Here is a 19304-nt window from a genome sequence, read left to right as displayed (position 1 = left end):
CGCATATTTTCATGAGGTGATATTCTCAAGGAGACTAATTTTATGGAAAAATCTGCCCTGAGTGGACGTACAATTTGTTATGATCAGCATGTCGCCCGTTATGAAATATAAGGATTTTCGGTGGTTAAGTTAGGTTTAAATATTTTATAGCTTCGGCTTCTATTTTTGGTATCCTGGTCACATTGATAAACTGTAGGGCCAGGCCCCATGTAAATAAATTGATCAAATTTGATCATTTAAGGTTAAAAGTTGTGTCGTAATCGAGATGGCATTGTTGACATTAATTACCCTTGTGTAAATGGAAATAATGGGGAATGGGAGACTTCCGGACAATAGAGCACCTAAGAAACCTTAAGATGAGAGGCCAAGAATCGTATAATTGGTAGTTTTATCGGAAGTTTCTAAACGCTGTTTTTTTTTCCGTATTCCAGTCTAGGTTTCCTCGAAGGCTCGGTTTCTCTTCGTAACTGGAATTATGTGCACGCCAGAATCAGTTATTTCACGGAGCATAGTTAACCTGAAGAGATTATTCGTAAGACTTTGCTTGTTGATTCTGACATCACATTTCAAATACATATAACCTGCATGGAAGAGGTACTAAATGTATGCAGGAGATGCTGGAGATTTTCTCTATATATCTGAAGCCTTCTTTAAGGGAAAAAGTCATCCATAACGTCACTATTTGATTAACGTGTTGAAAAAGATTTTATCTTGAAAAATAACTGCTCAAACACTCATTATTTTGTTGTTGTTGTAACGGCCCGTTTACTTCAAAGTTTCAAGTGAAAAGAACATTATGCTCGCATTGATTTTATTTACAAGCCCCTTACCCGAGATTCTTAAACCCCATGAAGTTAATTAGCCCTCTTTCCCAAGGTCAAGACTCTCTCTCTCTCTCTCTCTCTCTCTCTCTCTCTCTCTCTCTCTCTCTCTCTCTCTCTCTCTCTCTCTCTCTCTCTCTCTCTCCGATAATGTCTTTACGCCAGAATTGGGTAATTATAATTTTGTAGTGCGAAATATCTTTCAAATCCGGATTATTCTTTGTTTCTTGGACACAATATAGTTTGTATTTTCTTTTTTTGCATAATCTTGCAGTTGAAAGATGACGCACTTGGTGAGATTTCTTTGTATTATTATTTTTTTTTTTAAATTTGCATTTGTAATCTTCGTAGAATAAGAGGATTTATAAGTGATTAACAGATTATGAGCATTATAAGTATTACGCTTGGAAGAGATAGACTATAACAGCTGCAGAACGCGAAAGAAGTGGAGGAGGAAGAGTAATAAATAGTTTGAGAGAGAGAGAGAGAAGTTTCCATCTTTGCGCTCATTATCAATACTTGAATTCCTATATAAACTGTTAATGTTGATTTATCTTCATACATAATTGTTATTCTCTCTATCGTCGCCACTTCTATTCAAACTGCCCTTAATAAGGAAGTCTTAATATTGTAGTACGAAAAGGGTCGTACATCGTCTTCTCAGCGTCTGAGGAGGAAAATTATACCTCATTTTCCTTTCCCGTGATGAAGGTCTTTGAATGGAACCCATCAGCCTTCACTCGCAGTGATTTCCATCATTATGAGGAATATTATCATTAGAGACTTGAAAGAGGCGCAGCCAACGCTGTCGCCTCTTTCCTCTCACTGTAAAAAAAGATCACTAAACTGTGAAATGAAATCTCTCCAAAACACTAAATGAGACAAGTTTTAAGACGTTTTGAGATGTTTCAAAAGATCCAGTATTTCATTACCCGTTTGAACTGGTTCAAAGGTCGGAGGTCAGTTCTTTATATTTGCGATGGCTATGTCTGGCATGCTTTTTGCGAATGTGGGGCATTTAATTCTACATATATTTTTCAGGTGGCGAGTGGTACCGTTGCAAGTTCGCATTGTTTTGTTCAGGATGTCACTAGCAATGTTTCTATAAGTTTATCTTACGAGTTAATTAACTAGAAAAGTTTCTTGTTCAGAAGACTATCAACACAACTTTCGGAATTGGTTCGAGGGTTTTTGGAAAGAAAAATTGTGTTTTGTCATCAAGATTTATTTCCTTGCGCGAAATTGATTAATGACTTTTCCCCCTTTTTTTAATCTTGAGTGATTGATTATTGTGAGTGAGCAGGTCAGTTTAGCAATTAGTGAAATAGTTTCTTAAAGAAAACGTTTACTAAAAGCTCATCGTAAAAACGGATTTAGAAACGTAACGCCTCAGTTAATAATTAATTTTCAATTGTAAAATGTTGCTTATAGGGTTATCTGGGTGTTTGACTTTGGGATTTGCATGAGGAGGAGGAGGAGGAGGATGATCCACCCAGTCAAATAGGATGACACTGATAGAACAAAAAAAAAAAAAATAATAATAATAGATAAAAAATAATAATACATGACGTTCTGTATCACCTATCATAGACAGTTTTTAATTGTATGTTTGGCCGGTTGACTCCAGGTTTTTTTTTTTTTTAAATAACAATAATAATCGTATTCCTGTGGTCTATTTTTCGAAACAATACTTACGTACCATATGCACTGGAAATATCACACAGCCATTCGTACTCACTTCTCATTAATTTCTTTGATTACTTTTGTGATACAGTTACGCTAATAAAGCAGCTCCTTTCTTGATATGGTATTGGGCATCTTGATACTGAACTGGGCTTACCTTGATTACCATTTTTTAACATGAACTATATATATAAAGTTGATACCAATTAATCCCTTTTTACATTTCCAAGAATTTTGCAGTATAAGTAATTTTAATCGTATTAAAAGAACTAAATGTCTAATTAAATCATCTTGAATTGATGTAAATGTGAGGGTGAGAAATTTGTATGATAGTGGAAACAAATTTTGCTTTATCAAAACGTATGTTTACGGTTCTATTTAAACATCTTGAAAATATAGGTAGCTTAGTACGAGGCAGTTTTCTGGTTTTGTATATTTTTTATGTAATTAAAACAGTTAAGTCATTCATTCTAAATCAGTATATAAGTTGGCTTTAAAAGATAGAGCTGAAACCGAAGCAATTTCTTCCATTCGTAAAGGTTTCCATCTTGATCATTTACATACATAGCAAGGGAAAATTTTATGATGTTGTGACCTTATCGTACAATTACGCAAATGCATCTCTTGTGTATCTTCGCCTAGAATAAGGACGTATTTCCTCGTAATCAAAGTCTGCAATTTTTTAACATTTTCTATCGAATGAAAAGTGAAAACACCTCAGATATTACATCATTTATAAATTCGTAGCTTTGCGGCAAAATTTGTAGTCTGTAGCATTTTTTTTATCATATAAAACAATGAGATCCTCCCTCACGTCATCGAGTTTTAAGCTCTGCACCTCTCTCGTGAGAGCGGACCTAATCCACTCGGATTTGAGGAAATAATGGTTTTATAAAAGACACTGGCTGATGGGATCTTTTTCTTAAACATGGGAGAGTGAGAGAGGAAAAAGAAAAAGCTTTTCCATCATAGTTTTTGTAGACTGGAAGCTACTAGTCTCTTTGTCAGTGTTTTACTTTACCTCCCTTGAATTTGATGCTCTCTCTCTCTCTCTCTCTCTCTCTCTCTCTCTCTCTCTCTCTCTCTCTCTCTCTCTCTCTCTCTCTCTCCCAAATAGTGAAATTGTGTGTAGATTTGCTTTACAAGCGAGTTCCCCTTTTAACGTTTTCTTTATGACTGCGTTAGAATTTTTGAATAATGATAATAAGGTCTTGATGATGGGATGAACGGGAAAATCCACAAAACAGTGCATAAAAGCTGAAAAGAAGGCACAGAAACTAGTGTGATACATAAAAGAGGCAATTCAAATACAGAAATACAAAAACAAGGAAACGGTGCTGCAGCTCTACACATCAATAGTTAGATCAGATCTTGAATATGCAGTACAGTTTTGGTCACCAACACTATTGAAGGACATAGATATTATTCAAAGGGGTACAAGCAAGAGTCACAAAGTTTATTCCATCCATCAGGCAAATAGGTTACCAAAGACGACTAGAGAGCCTGAACATATATGACTTAGAAACACGACGATTGCGAGGACAACTAAGAGACAATCAATATATTGAAGGGCATGACAAAAGTAGACAGTAACCTCTTCACATTAAACAAAAACCAGACAAGAAATAATGAATGGAAACTAGAACTGAAGAGATACAACACATCCCATTGTGGGAACTTCTTCACCTACAAGATATGTGACACATGGTCTAAACTGCCACTAGAAGTTATAAACAGCAACAGTATGGAAGAGTTCAAGAGAGAGCTAGACAAAATCATTAGGACACTGAATGAATAGTAAAAAAAGTGAGCACATGATCACTCTTTGGATGGACATAAGTCTTGGAAACATCCTAGTCCTTGTAACTCTCTCTCTCTCTTTCTGGCAAAGAAGTTAAAATATGTTTCAGCAACATGAGATTATTGAAACGAAGTACGTCAGTAATAACAGGCGTTTGCGATGTTTTCTTCTACCAACAATTGCTGGTTTGAAAAATGTTATTCTTAGAGCAATCGTGACCATTCATACAGAGCATTGATTCAATCAGCCACCGCTTTTCTCATGCCTTGTTTGACATTCATTCATATCAAGCGAAGCCTTGTATAAAAGGAATGCATTTCGAGGAAGTTTTCTGAAATGACTGTTGACATTGTCGGCGTTCAACATTTTTTCCCATTGGTCATTATGAGAGCTTTTGTGTGGGATAAGCGCTGGCGATTTTCATGAGGAGGCTTCCAGGCCCATGACACTGTAATATGAGGTTTCTCGTCTGGTGTTTGCTGTCGATGATGAATGTAAACAAGGGCTTGAATGGATGTTTGGTATCGTATCAATACTCGTATTGCTTCAGGCGCCAAGGAACATAGTGTATTTTATTTATCGAATCTGAACTTCGTTGTGCAAAGTTCTTTTACTTTGTTGACTGACGTTTCTTGTATATATGTTATTCGCACACTACACATTTATATATATATAATATAATATATATATATATATATATATATATATATATAATATATATATATAGCATCGATATTAAATATTGACTCCTCTATTCCTTAACAAAAGCCTTGAATCTGGATATGTGAATGGAAATGTCTGCTCGTATATCATTGCTTGATTGCTGCTTCTTCTAACGCTGGTTAGAATCTTAACGTATTCATAAAATGTACATAAACGAGAAGTCATCAGTTTATTGAATTTTGGACACAGTATTTGCACACAGCTTCACCTCCCCAAGGAGAGTTCTGAAATCAAACCCGAATTAGGTTTAGGCTCATTTCATGAACCGTTCCTGGTAGTTAGTCAGCCATGATAGGTCGTTTTCTGGATGGAAAAGTGTTGCTATAAAGGTCTAACATAATTAACCAGCCTCCCGAAAATGGGGAGAGCATCCCCCCCCCCCCCCCATACACACATACACACACACAAGTGTGTGTTTGTTTGTATGGGAGGTTATGCTTTCCCCATGAGTGGGCCATGGTTGGATATGTTAAACTTTCACACACACGTATGTGTGTGTTGGCTGGTGGATAGAGAGGGAGGGAGGTAACAAGCATTCATTAATCATTGGATTTTCAAAGCTTAACTCACCTGGAGACTCAGAAAAAAAAGAGTAGGCGGTGAGGCGCCATGGTAACAATGAGAGTGAACTGAAGGTAGACTTCACACCCGTCTACTTGGGATTGCCTGTTACAAAACACCTGTCTGTGTTCTCGTAAACAGAAAAAAATAAATAAAAGGAACATACCACCTTTTTCGAGATTATTTATGACGAAGCATATGTCATCTCACACGTTCGATAAAATTATTTCTACGTTAAGTATTTCTGTAATCGATTTTATAAAACTATTTGATAAAAAGTTATGTGTCAGCTGAACCGAGTGCCAGAAAATTAAATTTTGTGTGCTTCATTCATATGTTTTCCTTTGTGTAGACTCTCTCTCTCTCTCTCTCTCTCTCTCTCTCTCTCTCTCTCTCTCTCTCTTGACTTCTTGAGCCTTGCTGTTACCTATTGATTTTCACAACATACTCCTAAGCACTGGTCAGTTTTAACGATACCCTTTTTACCTGGTGTTAGAGTTACAGTAGAAATTAAGTTATTCCCCCAATTAGAAATTATTGTGTTTAAATGAGATGAAACTTGGAGTCTCGCATTTGCACCCAACTGATGGCGAGGGAGATAATGTTTATAATTGTAGTATCATAGTTCACCCATGTTTACCAGACTGTATGCTATTTACTAAATCTGAAGACGAAAGAGAAAAAATATATCGAGTAGTTAAACAGTTTGGTCTAAGATATTCCATAAACTGTTGGTCGTTTATTCAGTGGAACTAATCAGCATTGGGTCTGGTCAGTGCTATGATATTACATGAGAAATTACCGAACTCAAATTCGATACTTAAATTAGACCAAGAATAAAGAAAAGCATATCACACTTCAGTAAAAATAGTGAAGGAATTCTGTTAAGAATTACTATAGTCCGACTTTGCTTTTGAGGTGACGCTTTTTTGAATATATATCTGTAAGTCTTTTACTTGTCTGATTAACATATTCTTTACTGCGTTGTACGTCAGAGCAGATATGCTCAATTCTTGCTTAAGTCTGAGCCAAGATGCAGCTCAGGTGTTATTTTTTGGGCCTTCAGATGCGCAGCCCCAAGATTGTATAATACAGCTCCTGATTACAGGGCGTTAAAAATGATAATGATATGAATTTGACTGTTTCTTCACATAATTTTGTAATATATCTCAACAGTATGAGACTTATTCTAGGAGGAACCAAAACGACCCTAGAAAAAATTTTTCATGTGTCTTGTAAGTTGTTAACTTAATTATTAACAGAGACCAAGGCGTGGGACTTCTCTGTCATCTTAATAATAGTATTTTCTTGTTACTATACAATGCGTTTCATACTTTTTTACTTCACCATTCTACTTCAATTCCTCTTTTCCTTCTCGGGTTATTATTGATATCTCCATTTTATCTTTCAGCTGGGGAAATGGTCGAATGATATCTCGATTAGGTTACAAGAAATTATCACAAGATAACCCTGGGAAAATGAAGTTCTCTGGACATCTCGTTTAGTCCAGTGGGTTCATCCGTGAGAAGACTTGTTTTCCTGGATGGTCGGAGAAGCAAAGATGACATCTTGGCTCTTTCGACTCTTCGTTTGCATTTTGGGCTGGAAGGTGAGTGATAAATGCATTATCGTTGGTTTTATAAGCATTTATAGAAAGAAAAAGGTTCAGGGAAAGAGGGTACTTTAAAAATGGTTTACTACTGATGGGTGAGAATTAAAATTGGTTTCCTTCTGATGGGTGAGAATTAAAAATGGTTTCCTCCTAATGGATGAGAATTGCAATTGGTTTCCTCCTAATGGATGAGAATGAAAAATGGTTTAATCCTAATGGGTGAGAATTACAAATAGTTTCCTCCTAATGGGTGAGAATTAAAATGGTTTCATCCTAATGGGTGAGAATTAAAATGGTTTCATCCTAATGGATGAGAATTAAAAAAAATGGGTTCCTCCTAGTGAGTGAGAATTAAAAATGGTTTCCTCCTAATGGGTGAGAATTGAAATGGTTTCCATCTGATGGGTGAATTGAAAATGGTTTCCTCTTGATGGATGAGAATTAAAATGGTTTCATCCTAATGGGTGAGAAATAAAATGGTTTCCTCCTAATTTTGATGGTGCATATGTTGGCGAAATACTGACTTAAAAACTGTATCCTCATTTTTCTCATTCTTGCAAATGCATATTGATTGTTGACTTAGTTTTCAGCAAAACAAAAACTTCTGAGATGGCTATTTGTCTGTCTGTCTGTCTGTCCGCTCTTTTTCTGTCCGCCCTCAGATCTTAAAAACTACTGAGGCTAGAGGGCTGCAAATTGGTATGTTAATCATTTACGCTCCAATCATCAAACATAACACATTGTTGCCCTCTAGCCTCAGTAGTTTTGAATTTATTTAAGGTTAAAGTTAGTCATGATCTTGGGTCTGGCAACGCTATAAGACAGGCCACCAACGGGCCGTGGTTAAAAGTTTATATTTTCGGTGGCCTTAATTATAAGCTGTATACAGAAAACTGGATTGCGTTGAAGAAACACCGGCGCGCCCCTTTAACTTGTTGAATTTCCGTGTTGAGCATCAGTGCCCAATGGATGTGTTGCTTATTTGTTAACAAACGACACTTTTTCTTGTGACTTAGTTTCAGGAACGTCTTTCCCTAGAACAGCAACCAATTGATCCTTAAAGTATTTTGAAATGAATAGTTTATCCTTAGACGCGAAGACGTATTATCATAATCTTTTTGCATCCACTGAGCCAATCTTGAATTCGTTTGTAGCCACTCGATATTTAATAGATAACCAGTCATCTCTTTGTATATGGAAATTTAAGAAGGCTCGCTCAACTCCTTAAGAAAAGGATATCAATTTCAATCAAATGTGTATGTGTACGTACGCCGACTTGACCGGGATCCCAGCAAAGGAAAAGTCAGACACCCAAATGTGGAAGGAAAATCTTTATCAGCTTCATAACCGAATATTGGGTTTCGTCTGTGTTTGGAAAGTTGTTGAATTTTTCGCTCGCCGGGACTATCCTTACTTCAGCTCACGAAGAGAGGCCCCGAAATGAAAAGATAAGAAAAGACAATCACGAGATGTAGAGATGGATGCGTAGAATGTGCAGACTTACGCGCACACACACATCCTATATATATAGATATTATGTATATATATATATGTATATATATATATGTATAATATAATAATATATATATAATATATATATATATATATATATATATATATATATATATATATATGTATATACATATATGTATATATATATATTTCCTCACACTTTCTTGTTGCCGTATGTTTTAGCTAAGCATCACCCCGAAACCAAATTGCATGAGTTCGATTTTGCCTTATTGACATTTGGGATTTGTTTCTTTTTTTGGAATCAATGGATTTTTATGGTAATATATATATATATATATATATATATATATATATATATATATATATATATATATATTATATACGTGTATAGATAGATAGATAAATAGTATGTGCGTGCGTGTATGTAAGACTTTAATTAAAAGTCAAGTGTATGTAATGAGGAACTTTTTGTTGTATGTATGTATATTACATGAATAATGCTGATAAAAACGATTTAATTTACTACCAGGAGAGAGAGAGAGAGAGAGAGAGGAGAGAGAGAGAGAGAGAGAGAGAGAGAAGCGAACCACCTATAAATCACGATTGTAATTCAAGAGCAATTGCACTAGTTTTATAAATGTCAGATGCGTGTTGTATCATTTATCAAGAGAAAAACATGTAACGGATGAAACATAGTATGTATATGACGTTCTATCTCGCCATTAATTTTGAGAATTTCTCAATTAAATTGGAATATTCGTTTGTGACAGGGTATGAGCGTTAGATTTCACAGTATGTTGAGTATTTTGATTAATTTTGGTCCTTTGGCCAACGGTGTTATTCAAACAAGCTAGTTTATTTCATTTTTTTATGTAGAGAGACAACAAGAGCAGGCTTGGTTAGCGGTGTGAAAAAGAATATGTATAATATCCTTGAACTTAAGTCGTAGAAGATGACTTGCCACCATCAATTTAAAAATCATGTTCCCATCGGAATGGGTGCCCGTAGAGATCACGATTGCCACACACTGTCTTTAGGTAAAACAAAGACATGTTCTCATTATTCAAAGGAAGGAACTTACTACAGAGTGAGGAAGCTCAACTGATGATTGAATGAATTGTCAAAGCAACTACAAAGATTTACAAATCTGTTCTGCTAGGATAACCATGAATGGCGCGTCGCTGATGAGAAACAATGCTCATTGTATGAGTGAATCCATCGCCAACCTGGGAAAGTTGTTGCGAAGGAAATTAACTCATTGCAATCTTAACTTTTCGGACAGATTCAGTCGTTCGGACAAACGAAGTTTGTTTTGTATAATTATCTGCGTTCTCTGAAATAGAAACGGCGCTCATTACGCAGGTTTATTAATATATTTTTTGGAGAAGTTGCTAAGCAGAGACGGTAGTTAGCATAACTCACACTTTGCAGTGGCAAATCTGTCAGTCAGATAACCTAGGCGTTATTTCTATTCCTACCACACAGACAGGTATGAGACCTTTGATTTCAAGGCTCTCAACGGTGATGGTGGATATGAATTGAGCCTTAAAAATTATGCGAAAGGTAATTCATCCGTGTGCATCCAAACAAAACTTGTCCTGTTTTTAAAATTATCTGTTTGTCATTAACTGTACCTCTTGTTTTATTGATATTCTCCATTTGTCTACCACCTTACAGCACCTAACCGTTTGCCCGTTTGTTGATGGTTTTCATACATACGCATCTTTCTGGACACAATCCATTATCATAAAACACATTTGCCAGTTCCAAAATTCATTTTGCCAATTGAAGTCTGCTTCTACGCTCGCTTAGCTCTTCACGTGCCGGATAGAAAAGCAGCTATTGTGTTGTTTCGGGAACGGAATGCCCATGTGAAGGCACTGGATGTCTTTAATGTTAATCCCCTCAGCATTAGGTTTCCTCTCAGTGATATGTCCCATAAGAGCACAATGGTCAGTTCCGTTACCCTAGCCTAAGGATGATATACTCAGGATACGCCTCTGGGATAGGGTTACAGAACTGATCATTGCGCTGTTACGGGACATAGCACTGCCTAATCAGACCTAACAGCACTACTAACGGCCTGTGGAGTTCCACGTTGGACGGATCAATTTCGCGCTCGGCTACCAGTCCGGTGGTCCGAAGTCCGATTCTCGGCTCGGCCAGCGCGGAACCAGAGGAATTTATTTCTGGTGATAGAACTTTATTTCCCGATATAATGTGGTTCGGATCCCACAATAAGCTGTAGTTCCCGTTGCTAGGTATCCAACTGGTTCCTAGTTATGTCAAAATATCTAATCCTTCGGGCCAGTCCTAGGAGAGCTGTTAATCAGCTCAGTGGTCTGGTAAAACTAATATATACTTTAACTAAAGGCCTGCTCTGAGACTGTGCCTCAAAAGTCCACATGAAAGATTTGTTATGAGAAGGTCCAACAATCAAATAAGTTGTGTGAGTGTATACATTTACAACATCTTCAAAATACATACTTTAAGCATTCTGAAATTCATTTATGTTTTTATTCTAATGTATGCTTGAAATGCAGCCAGTCATTACTATTAGTAGAACCTATTATGATAGAGGTTTGCACATTTAACCAACGAAAAAATTTCATTACTACAAACTTACGTTGTAGCTGATATGAATAATTTTATGTACACTAATTTTTCTTCGGCAGTCATGTCACGGCCTTGGTTACTACGACCACTTCGTGCCCGAGGGCACCATCAAGGCCGGACTGGTAGCTGAGGGTGACACCTTTACCCTCAACGACAAAGACCTCACCATCTTCTCCGGAACACTTCACTACTTCCGGGTTCATCCGGACTACTGGCGGGACACCCTCAGGAAGTTCAGGGCTGCTGGACTGAATGCCGTTGAGACGTAAGTGAATTTAACCTCTGTTGGAGTTACTTTTTAGTTTTCTGTAGAAGAAAACTACTGAGATGGCCATCTGTCTGTCCGTCCGCACTTTTTCTCTCCGCCCCCAGATCTTAAAAACTACTGAGGCTAGAGGGCTGCAAATTGATATGTTGATCATCCACCCTCCAATCATCAAACATACCACTGCAGCCCTCTAACCTTAGTAGTTTTTATTTCATTTAAGGTTAAAGTTATCCATGATCGTGCTTCTGGCAACCCACAACACAGGCCGCCACGGCCGGCTGAGAGTTTCATGGGCAGTGGCTCATACAGCATCATACCAAGACTACTGAAAGATAAATCTGTTTTCGGTCTCCTTGATTATACGATGTACAGAAAACTCGATTGCGCCGAAGAAACTCTGGGGCATTTTTTACTTGTTTCTGTCGACGGCCATTAGAAATTAATTCTTTCTTCTGGTTAAATTGAGACAGCATTTTGTTTTTGTTATCTCCTTCAAACGAGTTCCATTGTTTTCAGACCTTTCTGTCTTTTAATCTTTTACAAAAGTTACTTAGAATAAATAGAACCGATTTTCATAACTATTGTTATTAGACTGTGATGTGGGTAAGAGTGAAGCTGTTATTATTATTATTATTATTATTTTTTTTTTTTTTTTTTTTTTTTTTTTTTTTTTTTTTTTTGCTCTATCACAGTCCTCCAATTCGACTGGGTGGTATTTATAGTGTGGGGTTCCGGGTTGCATCCTGCCTCCTTAGGAGTCCATCACTCTCTTACTATGTGTGCCGTTTCTAGGATCACACTCTTCTGCATGAGGCCCGGAGCTACTTCAGCCTCTAGTTTTTCTAGATTCCTTTTCAGGGATCTTGGGATCGTGCCTAGTGCTCCTATGATTATGGGTACGATTTCCACTGGCTATCCCATATCCTTCTTATTTTCTATTTCAGATCTTGATACTTAGCCAATTTTTCCCTCTCTCTTTCTCTTCAATTCTGGTGTCCCATGGTATTGCGACATCAATGAGTGATACTTTCTTCTTGACCTTGTCAATCAACGTCACGTCTGGTCTGTTTGCACGTATCACCCTATCCGTTCTGATACCATAGTCCCAGAGGATCTTTGCCTGATCGTTTTCTATCACTCCTTCAGGTTGGTGCTCGTACCACTTATTACTGCAAGGTAGCTGATGTTTCTTGCACAGGCTCCAGTGGAGGGCTTTTGCTACTGAATCATGCCTCTTTTTGTACTGTTCTGTGCAAGTGCCGGGCATTCACTTGCTATGTGGGTTTATGGTTTCACTTTTCGTATTGCACTTCCTACATATGGAGAGATGTTATTTCCGTCTATCGTACTTTGAACATATCTGGTTCTTAGGGCCTGATCTTGTGCCGCTGTTTTTATCATTCCTTCAGTTTCCTTCTTTAGCTCTCCCCTCTGTAGCCATTGCCAATTGTCATCGCTAGCTAGTTCTTTAGTCTGTCTCATGTATTGTCCGTGCATTGGTTTGTTGTGCCAGTCCTCTGTTCTTTCTGTTTCTTTTCTCCTGTCTCTGTATATTTCTGGGTCTTCGTCTGCTTTTATTAGTCTTCTTCCCATGCACTCTTTAGCCACTCGTCTTCACTGGTTTTCAGATATTGCCCCAGTGCTCTGTTTTCGATGTTGACGCAGTCCTCTATACTGAGTAGTCCTCTCTCCTCCTTCCTTTCGTGTTATGTATAGTCTGTCCGTATTTGCTCTTGGGTGTAGTGGCTTTGTGTATTGTCATATGTTTCCTGGTTTCTGATCTATGCTGCGGAGTTCTGCCTTCGTCCATTCCACTATTCCTGCGCTGTATCTGATTACTGGCACTGCCATGTGTTTATGGCTTTTATCATATTTCCGGCGTTGAGTTTTGACTTGAGTATCGCCTTGAGTCTCTGCATATATTCTTTCCTGGATCGTGTCCTTCATCTCTTGGTGTTTTATATTATCCTCCTTCCATTATTCCCAGGTATTTGTATCCTGTCTCATCTATGTGTTTGATGTTGCTCCCATCTGGTAGCTTTATCCCTTCAGTTCTCGTTACTTTGCCTTTTTGTATGTTGACTAAGGCGCATTTTTCTATTCCAAACTCCATCCTGATGTCCCAGATACAATCCTTACAGTCTGGATTAGGGTATCTATTTCCTTGATGCTCTTACCATACAGCTTGATGTCGTCCATGAACATCAGATGGTTGATTCTGTTGCCTCTTTTCTTGAGTTGGTACCCGGCATCCATCTTCTGTAGTACTTTTGTCAAGGGAATCATGGCTACTACGAAGAGTAGTGGGGACAGTGAGTCGCCCTGGAAGATCCCTCCTCCTGATATTAACCTCTGCTAGTCTTATTCCAGAGCTTGTAAGTATTGTATTCCAGTTGCGCATTGTATTTTTGAGGAAGCTGATGGTATTTTCCTCTGCCCCATATATTTTCAGGCATTCTATTAGCCATGTGTGTGGTATCATGTCGAAGGCTTTCTTATAGTCTATCCATGCCATGCTTAGGTTGGTTTTCCTTCTCCTACTGTTCTTCATTACCATTTTGTCTATGAGGAGCTGGTCTTTTGTGCCCCTACACTTCCTTCTGCAGCCTTTCTGTTGGTGGGGGATGGTGTTTGTCTCCTCTAGGTAGTTGTATAGCCTTTCACTGATGATACCTGTTAGTAACTTCCACCATTACTTGGTAGGCAGGTGAAGAGGCCTGTAAGCTTACTGGCTATATTCCCTTACTCTTGTCTTTTTGTACTAAGGATGTTCTTCCTGTGGTCATCCATTTGGGTGCTTGGTGATTTGAGATACAATGCTGGAGTTGTTCTGCTATTCGTGGGTGTAGGCCTTGAAGTTTTTTGAGCCAGTATCCATGGACTTCATCGGGACCTGGGCTTTCCAGTTTGGCTTTTCTTTAGTTGGTGTCTGACTGTGTCTGTCTGATCTCTGTGAATCTTTGTTTATTATTATTATTATTATTATTATTATTATTATTCTTATTATTATTATTATTATTCTTGTTTAACTTGCTATATCTTTTACTTTCTCAAGTATCTGCTGAATAGTAAACAATGATCTTAATCTTAGTTATCTAATTAAGTGTGAAATTTGTTGTTTGCTGAGAGAGAGAGAGAGAGAGAGAGAGAGAGAGAGAGAGAGAGAGAGAGAGAGCTATTAGTTAAATATGAGAAGTTTCCTGAGCAAGAAAGTTGTTTACGGTAATTGTCCTTTCTTTCTATTTCGTTTTTCTTACTCCCCATCCGTTTCTTTCTTTTCATTGTTGCTTCTCCTCTTCTTGTTTCTCTTTATTCCTTCTCCTTTATCCCTCTCTATATCATATATATATATATATATATATATATATATATATATATATATATATATATATGTGTTGTGTGTGTGTGTGTGTGTGTGTGTGTATAAATATAATATACTCCTATATACTATATTTATCTATATGTGTATAAGTATACGTTGTTATTATATACATATATATATATATATATATTGTGTGTGGTGTGTGTGTGTGTGTGTGTGTGTGTGTGTGTGTGTGTATTGATGTACACCCAAGATAGTAGAGACTTCTACATTATGGCAATGGACAGGTATGACAGAGTGAGTAAACTATTTAGGTCTGTGATTTTCAAACTGTAGATCTTGTACGTACACCATTTAAGTTACACCGTCGACAGCAAGTCTTGCACGGCGCACTGTAGATGGTTACTGATGTTATGTTTCAGATTCCTTTTAGCCTCCAGCTACAATGCTTGCTGCATTTTACTGCCCGCTAGTCTCCGTTTTCTTTTGCTTGCTCCAGTGTCCATATATGTAAGAACAAATCCTTCAAGAGTAGGGACTAACAATAATAAGAATAATAATAATTCCAGTTATGTACCCTGGAACCTCCACGAGCCCAGGCAAGGAGTGTTCGACTTCGGAGACCTTGGCGAGGACATGTCGGCATTCCTGGACTTGCGCTCATTCCTCCAGATAGCTCAGGAAGAAGATCTCTTCGTCCTTTTCAGACCTGGGCCTTACATCTGCGCCGAGTGGGACTTTGGAGGACTGCCCAGGTGTGTGAGAGAGAGAGAGAGAGAGAGAGAGAGAGAGAGAGAGAGAGAGAGAATGGACACTTAGAAGCTGTAATTATTAAGATTCTGGGCGTTTGAGAGGATGAGGAAGGTACCTTACGAACTTAAGAGAATACTCATCTTGATATTTCTTGATAATTATTGCTCATCTTGATATTTCTTGATATTTATTATTTATCATGATTCTGGTTATGCACAAATTACCTGAAATAAGCCAACAAGACCAGCATATTGAACCGCCCGTGTGCTTGAAAGTTAAACCTAAGGCATTTCGGAAAAGTGTAAAAGGTAATACTAAATTACATTCTGAAACGAGTAACCACGGCAACGTAGTTAACAAAACCTCTTTAATGAAAATCGTGGGTAGTTGGATTCCATTATCTGAATAATTCATGGGTTTAGGATACTGCGAACTTTGTTTGCGTGTGTTAATTTATTTTATTTTATTGTTTTTCTTGTATTTTTTCATTATTTTCTTTGTCATTATTTTCCTGTGTATTTTACCCCGCTTTAAATAAACTTATAGTAATAATGATAATAATTATAATAATAATAATAACAAAGACAGAGTCTTACAAAGAACACTCCAGTTCTGGCAAGTGAAGAAGAAGAAGAAGAAGAAGAAGAAGAGGCAGCATACAAAGAACAGTCCAGTTTTGCAAATGCCGGAGACAAAAGACCCTTCTCGTTCAGTTTTCTGAAGCATATTTGTGTAAGAACAGAGTTCTGTATTGCCATTCAAATGCTCTTAAAAAGCTACACACAATATGTTTTTGTCTCGTGCGGTAAAAATGATGTTGTTGATGCTGATGATTTTGCAGTTTTCAGTGCAAATATTAGTCTCTGAATCATTGCTGGTAGTATTTTTCTTTTTATGTGCTGAAATATTCAGCGTAAACATTACGTAATCCAAATGAAATAAGCAAAAATGGCCATTAATTGCTTGAGCAAGCTTCCAATAAGAAAATGAATATAAACGCTCAGAAAAAAGAACTGGGAAATTTTGCAGACAAAAATGAATTATTAAAGCTTAGTAAATACTCCAGAGAAATTGTGTATTAAACGTACTACATAACAGTATAGTTGAAAAAGTCGCGCTGGGTGGAGGTCAATCTTTCATTCCGAAAATTGGCCAAACCTGGCTTCCTCGATAGTCCCGCCATATATCCTCGTTTTTTTACGAGGAAATGGAATTACTTTCGCTGCTCTTGCTTCCGATGAAGAACTGTACGTCTTCGGAAATATGAACGAATAAAGTTTAACTGGAGTGAAATATGTTGGTGATTCGTGTATGCTACGCGGTATCTTTTTTGCAATATAGAAATACTCTTGATCGGGGCGTGTTTTGAAAACCGGGTATGCGATCACTTATCGCCGTTATTCAACATATGCAAATCTATTCTTAAGAGTGTTTTGAAAGGAAGTGTATTTAGGAATGACTTGTTACATTGTAATCCAGTCGTTTTAGAATATATGTTAATGACACTTCGTTGGACGAGTCGGTTACGTGTTGGGTAGTTCAGTTACGTGCTTGACTACCGACCTCAGGATCCGGGTTCGATTCCCCGCCCTGCCAGCAAGGATTCAGAGGAATTTATTTATGGTAACAGAAATTCGTATGTGGTTCGGATCCCACAATAAGCTGTAGGTAACGAATGAGTTCCTAGCCACGGAAAAATATCTAATCCTTCGGGTTAGCCCTAGGGGAGCTGTTAATCAGCGCAGTGGTCTGGTAAAACTAAGATATACTTAAACTTAATGGACAATTTTGGTGCACCCAACAGCTCTTCTTCAGAATGGTCAATATAATAGCATTCACCTCTGAGGATTTAAGAGAAAACATATCAATCACCTATTGTGAGCAGGAATTAAAAAAATCTGGTCCTAAAAAAATCGACGTTTTCAGAACTGGAAGAGTTATTCATCGAGTGTCTTATCATACTCAATCTTTCAAAATAAACATTTTCATATGGAGCAAACTCATTATGTATATGACCACATGTGGGAAAAAGAGAACATGGGAAAATGAGAATAAATAGTTAATCAGAAATATATATTTACATAACATTGATAGATGGGTTAGAATTATAAACTCTTATTGAGACAATTGCACATTATATTAGGAATTATATTTACAACTGAAATGCAAGGAAATAGACAAATTTGACATATTTTCAGATGCTGTAATTATAAATATCCTAAAAAAATTGTAAACTCCTTGTCCCATCTGTCCCGCATACCTGACAGGTAAACATAATAAAACTATTCAGTGTTAGAGTCATAACTTTTTTTGGGGGGGTAATATTTGACTTAAAAGTAACATGAAATGATAGACTATTATTATTTTCTACTTCTCTCGAAATATTTAACCCATAAACTTTTCGGAGAAGCATGAACAACGTATGGCTTGATTCTTGGCCTTCTTGAATATATAATTTAACATACATCGTGAAAATCTCTAAATAACCACTATGCAAAAATAAATTTTCTTCATTACAAAAGGAAGTATATATTTATTTGAAGTGCACAGCACTCATAAAATAAGAAAAAGATAAAAATAACGCATATGAATATACTTAGCATATACGTGTTGAAAGAGCATCACAGTAGTCAGAATGACATAATTATGACAATGAATAGGGTTTCCCCTTTTTTTATATATCTCTGCATGTTTCTTTTCGTAGCTGGTTACTGCGTGACGAAAATATGAGAGTGAGAATTAACTACGAAGGCTTCATGAATCCCGTCCGTGATTACTTCAACAACCTGCTTCCTCGCATTGCTGATCTTCAGTTTACTCGAGGAGGACCTATCATTGCTGTTCAGGTAAGGAAGCTCTCTCCAGCTCTTTGCCTTTTTTTAAAAGTGAATATATATATATATATATATATATATATATATATATATAATATATGTATATATATATATATATATATATATATATATAAATGTGCGTCTTTTTTTGCTTTTTTTGTTTATTTTTACTTGTAAAAGGAAGTAATTCAAGATTAATGTCATGTGATATCAATGTCAACAATAATCCTTATATCACCGGAAACATATTGTGCCGTTTAAATTCCAAGATTGCATATATACATATATATATATATATATATATATATATATATATATATATATGATATATATATAATTATATATATATATATAGATATATATATTAGATTTTGTTTACCATAAGTTTTGTTTACCTCTGTCGGGGGTGGTGCCAGCTCTCTAACTTCTTTGCAAGCCTTCAGGGATGAATTTGCTATCCCCACACCATTTCTCTTGACCCCCAGCAGTCTCTGTACTCATTACAGTATGGCGGACTGTGAGCGATCTACGGACCAAGCATATAGGTCCAGGATTCCCAGTGTCTGTTAACTTGAGTAGGTTGAAGAACAATGGTGAGGTTTTATCAGCTCTTTTTCGAAAGACCTGCAGAGTAACAGACGGCTATCACCTGGTCACTTTCTTTTGTTAGATACATTACTTGTGTATTTTGCAATGGTCACAGTGATCTCTTAACGTCTGGATTTCTTCACGCCCTGACTTGAGGTTCTTTGCAGCGTCCATTCGGCCCCTAGCTGCAACCCATTTCAATCCGTTTCCTGCACCTCCGTTCATATTCCCTTCTTTCATCTTACACCC

At 37.0% G+C, this 19304-nt stretch overlaps 1 protein-coding gene across 1 annotated transcript in view; it reads left to right on the top strand.

Moving 5' to 3' along the window:
* Positions 1–7133: 7133 nt before the first annotated feature.
* The window catches only part of LOC135209068 (beta-galactosidase-1-like protein 2), a 31187-nt gene continuing 19016 nt past the window's right edge, over positions 7134–19304 (top strand). Inside the window, exons 1-4 of the mRNA XM_064241649.1 lie at positions 7134–7198; positions 11350–11555; positions 15450–15635; positions 18338–18479. Coding sequence (XP_064097719.1) covers positions 7151–7198; positions 11350–11555; positions 15450–15635; positions 18338–18479 — 582 coding nt within the window. The 5' untranslated portion in view covers positions 7134–7150. The remainder of the gene's footprint in view (positions 7199–11349; positions 11556–15449; positions 15636–18337; positions 18480–19304) is intronic.

This window comes from Macrobrachium nipponense, chromosome 37, assembly GCF_015104395.2.
Source record: "Macrobrachium nipponense isolate FS-2020 chromosome 37, ASM1510439v2, whole genome shotgun sequence".
Classification (NCBI taxonomy): Eukaryota; Metazoa; Arthropoda; class Malacostraca; order Decapoda; family Palaemonidae; genus Macrobrachium; species Macrobrachium nipponense.
The sequence above is the reverse complement of the archived record's forward strand: the minus strand, read 5'-3'. Positions and strand labels throughout refer to the sequence as shown.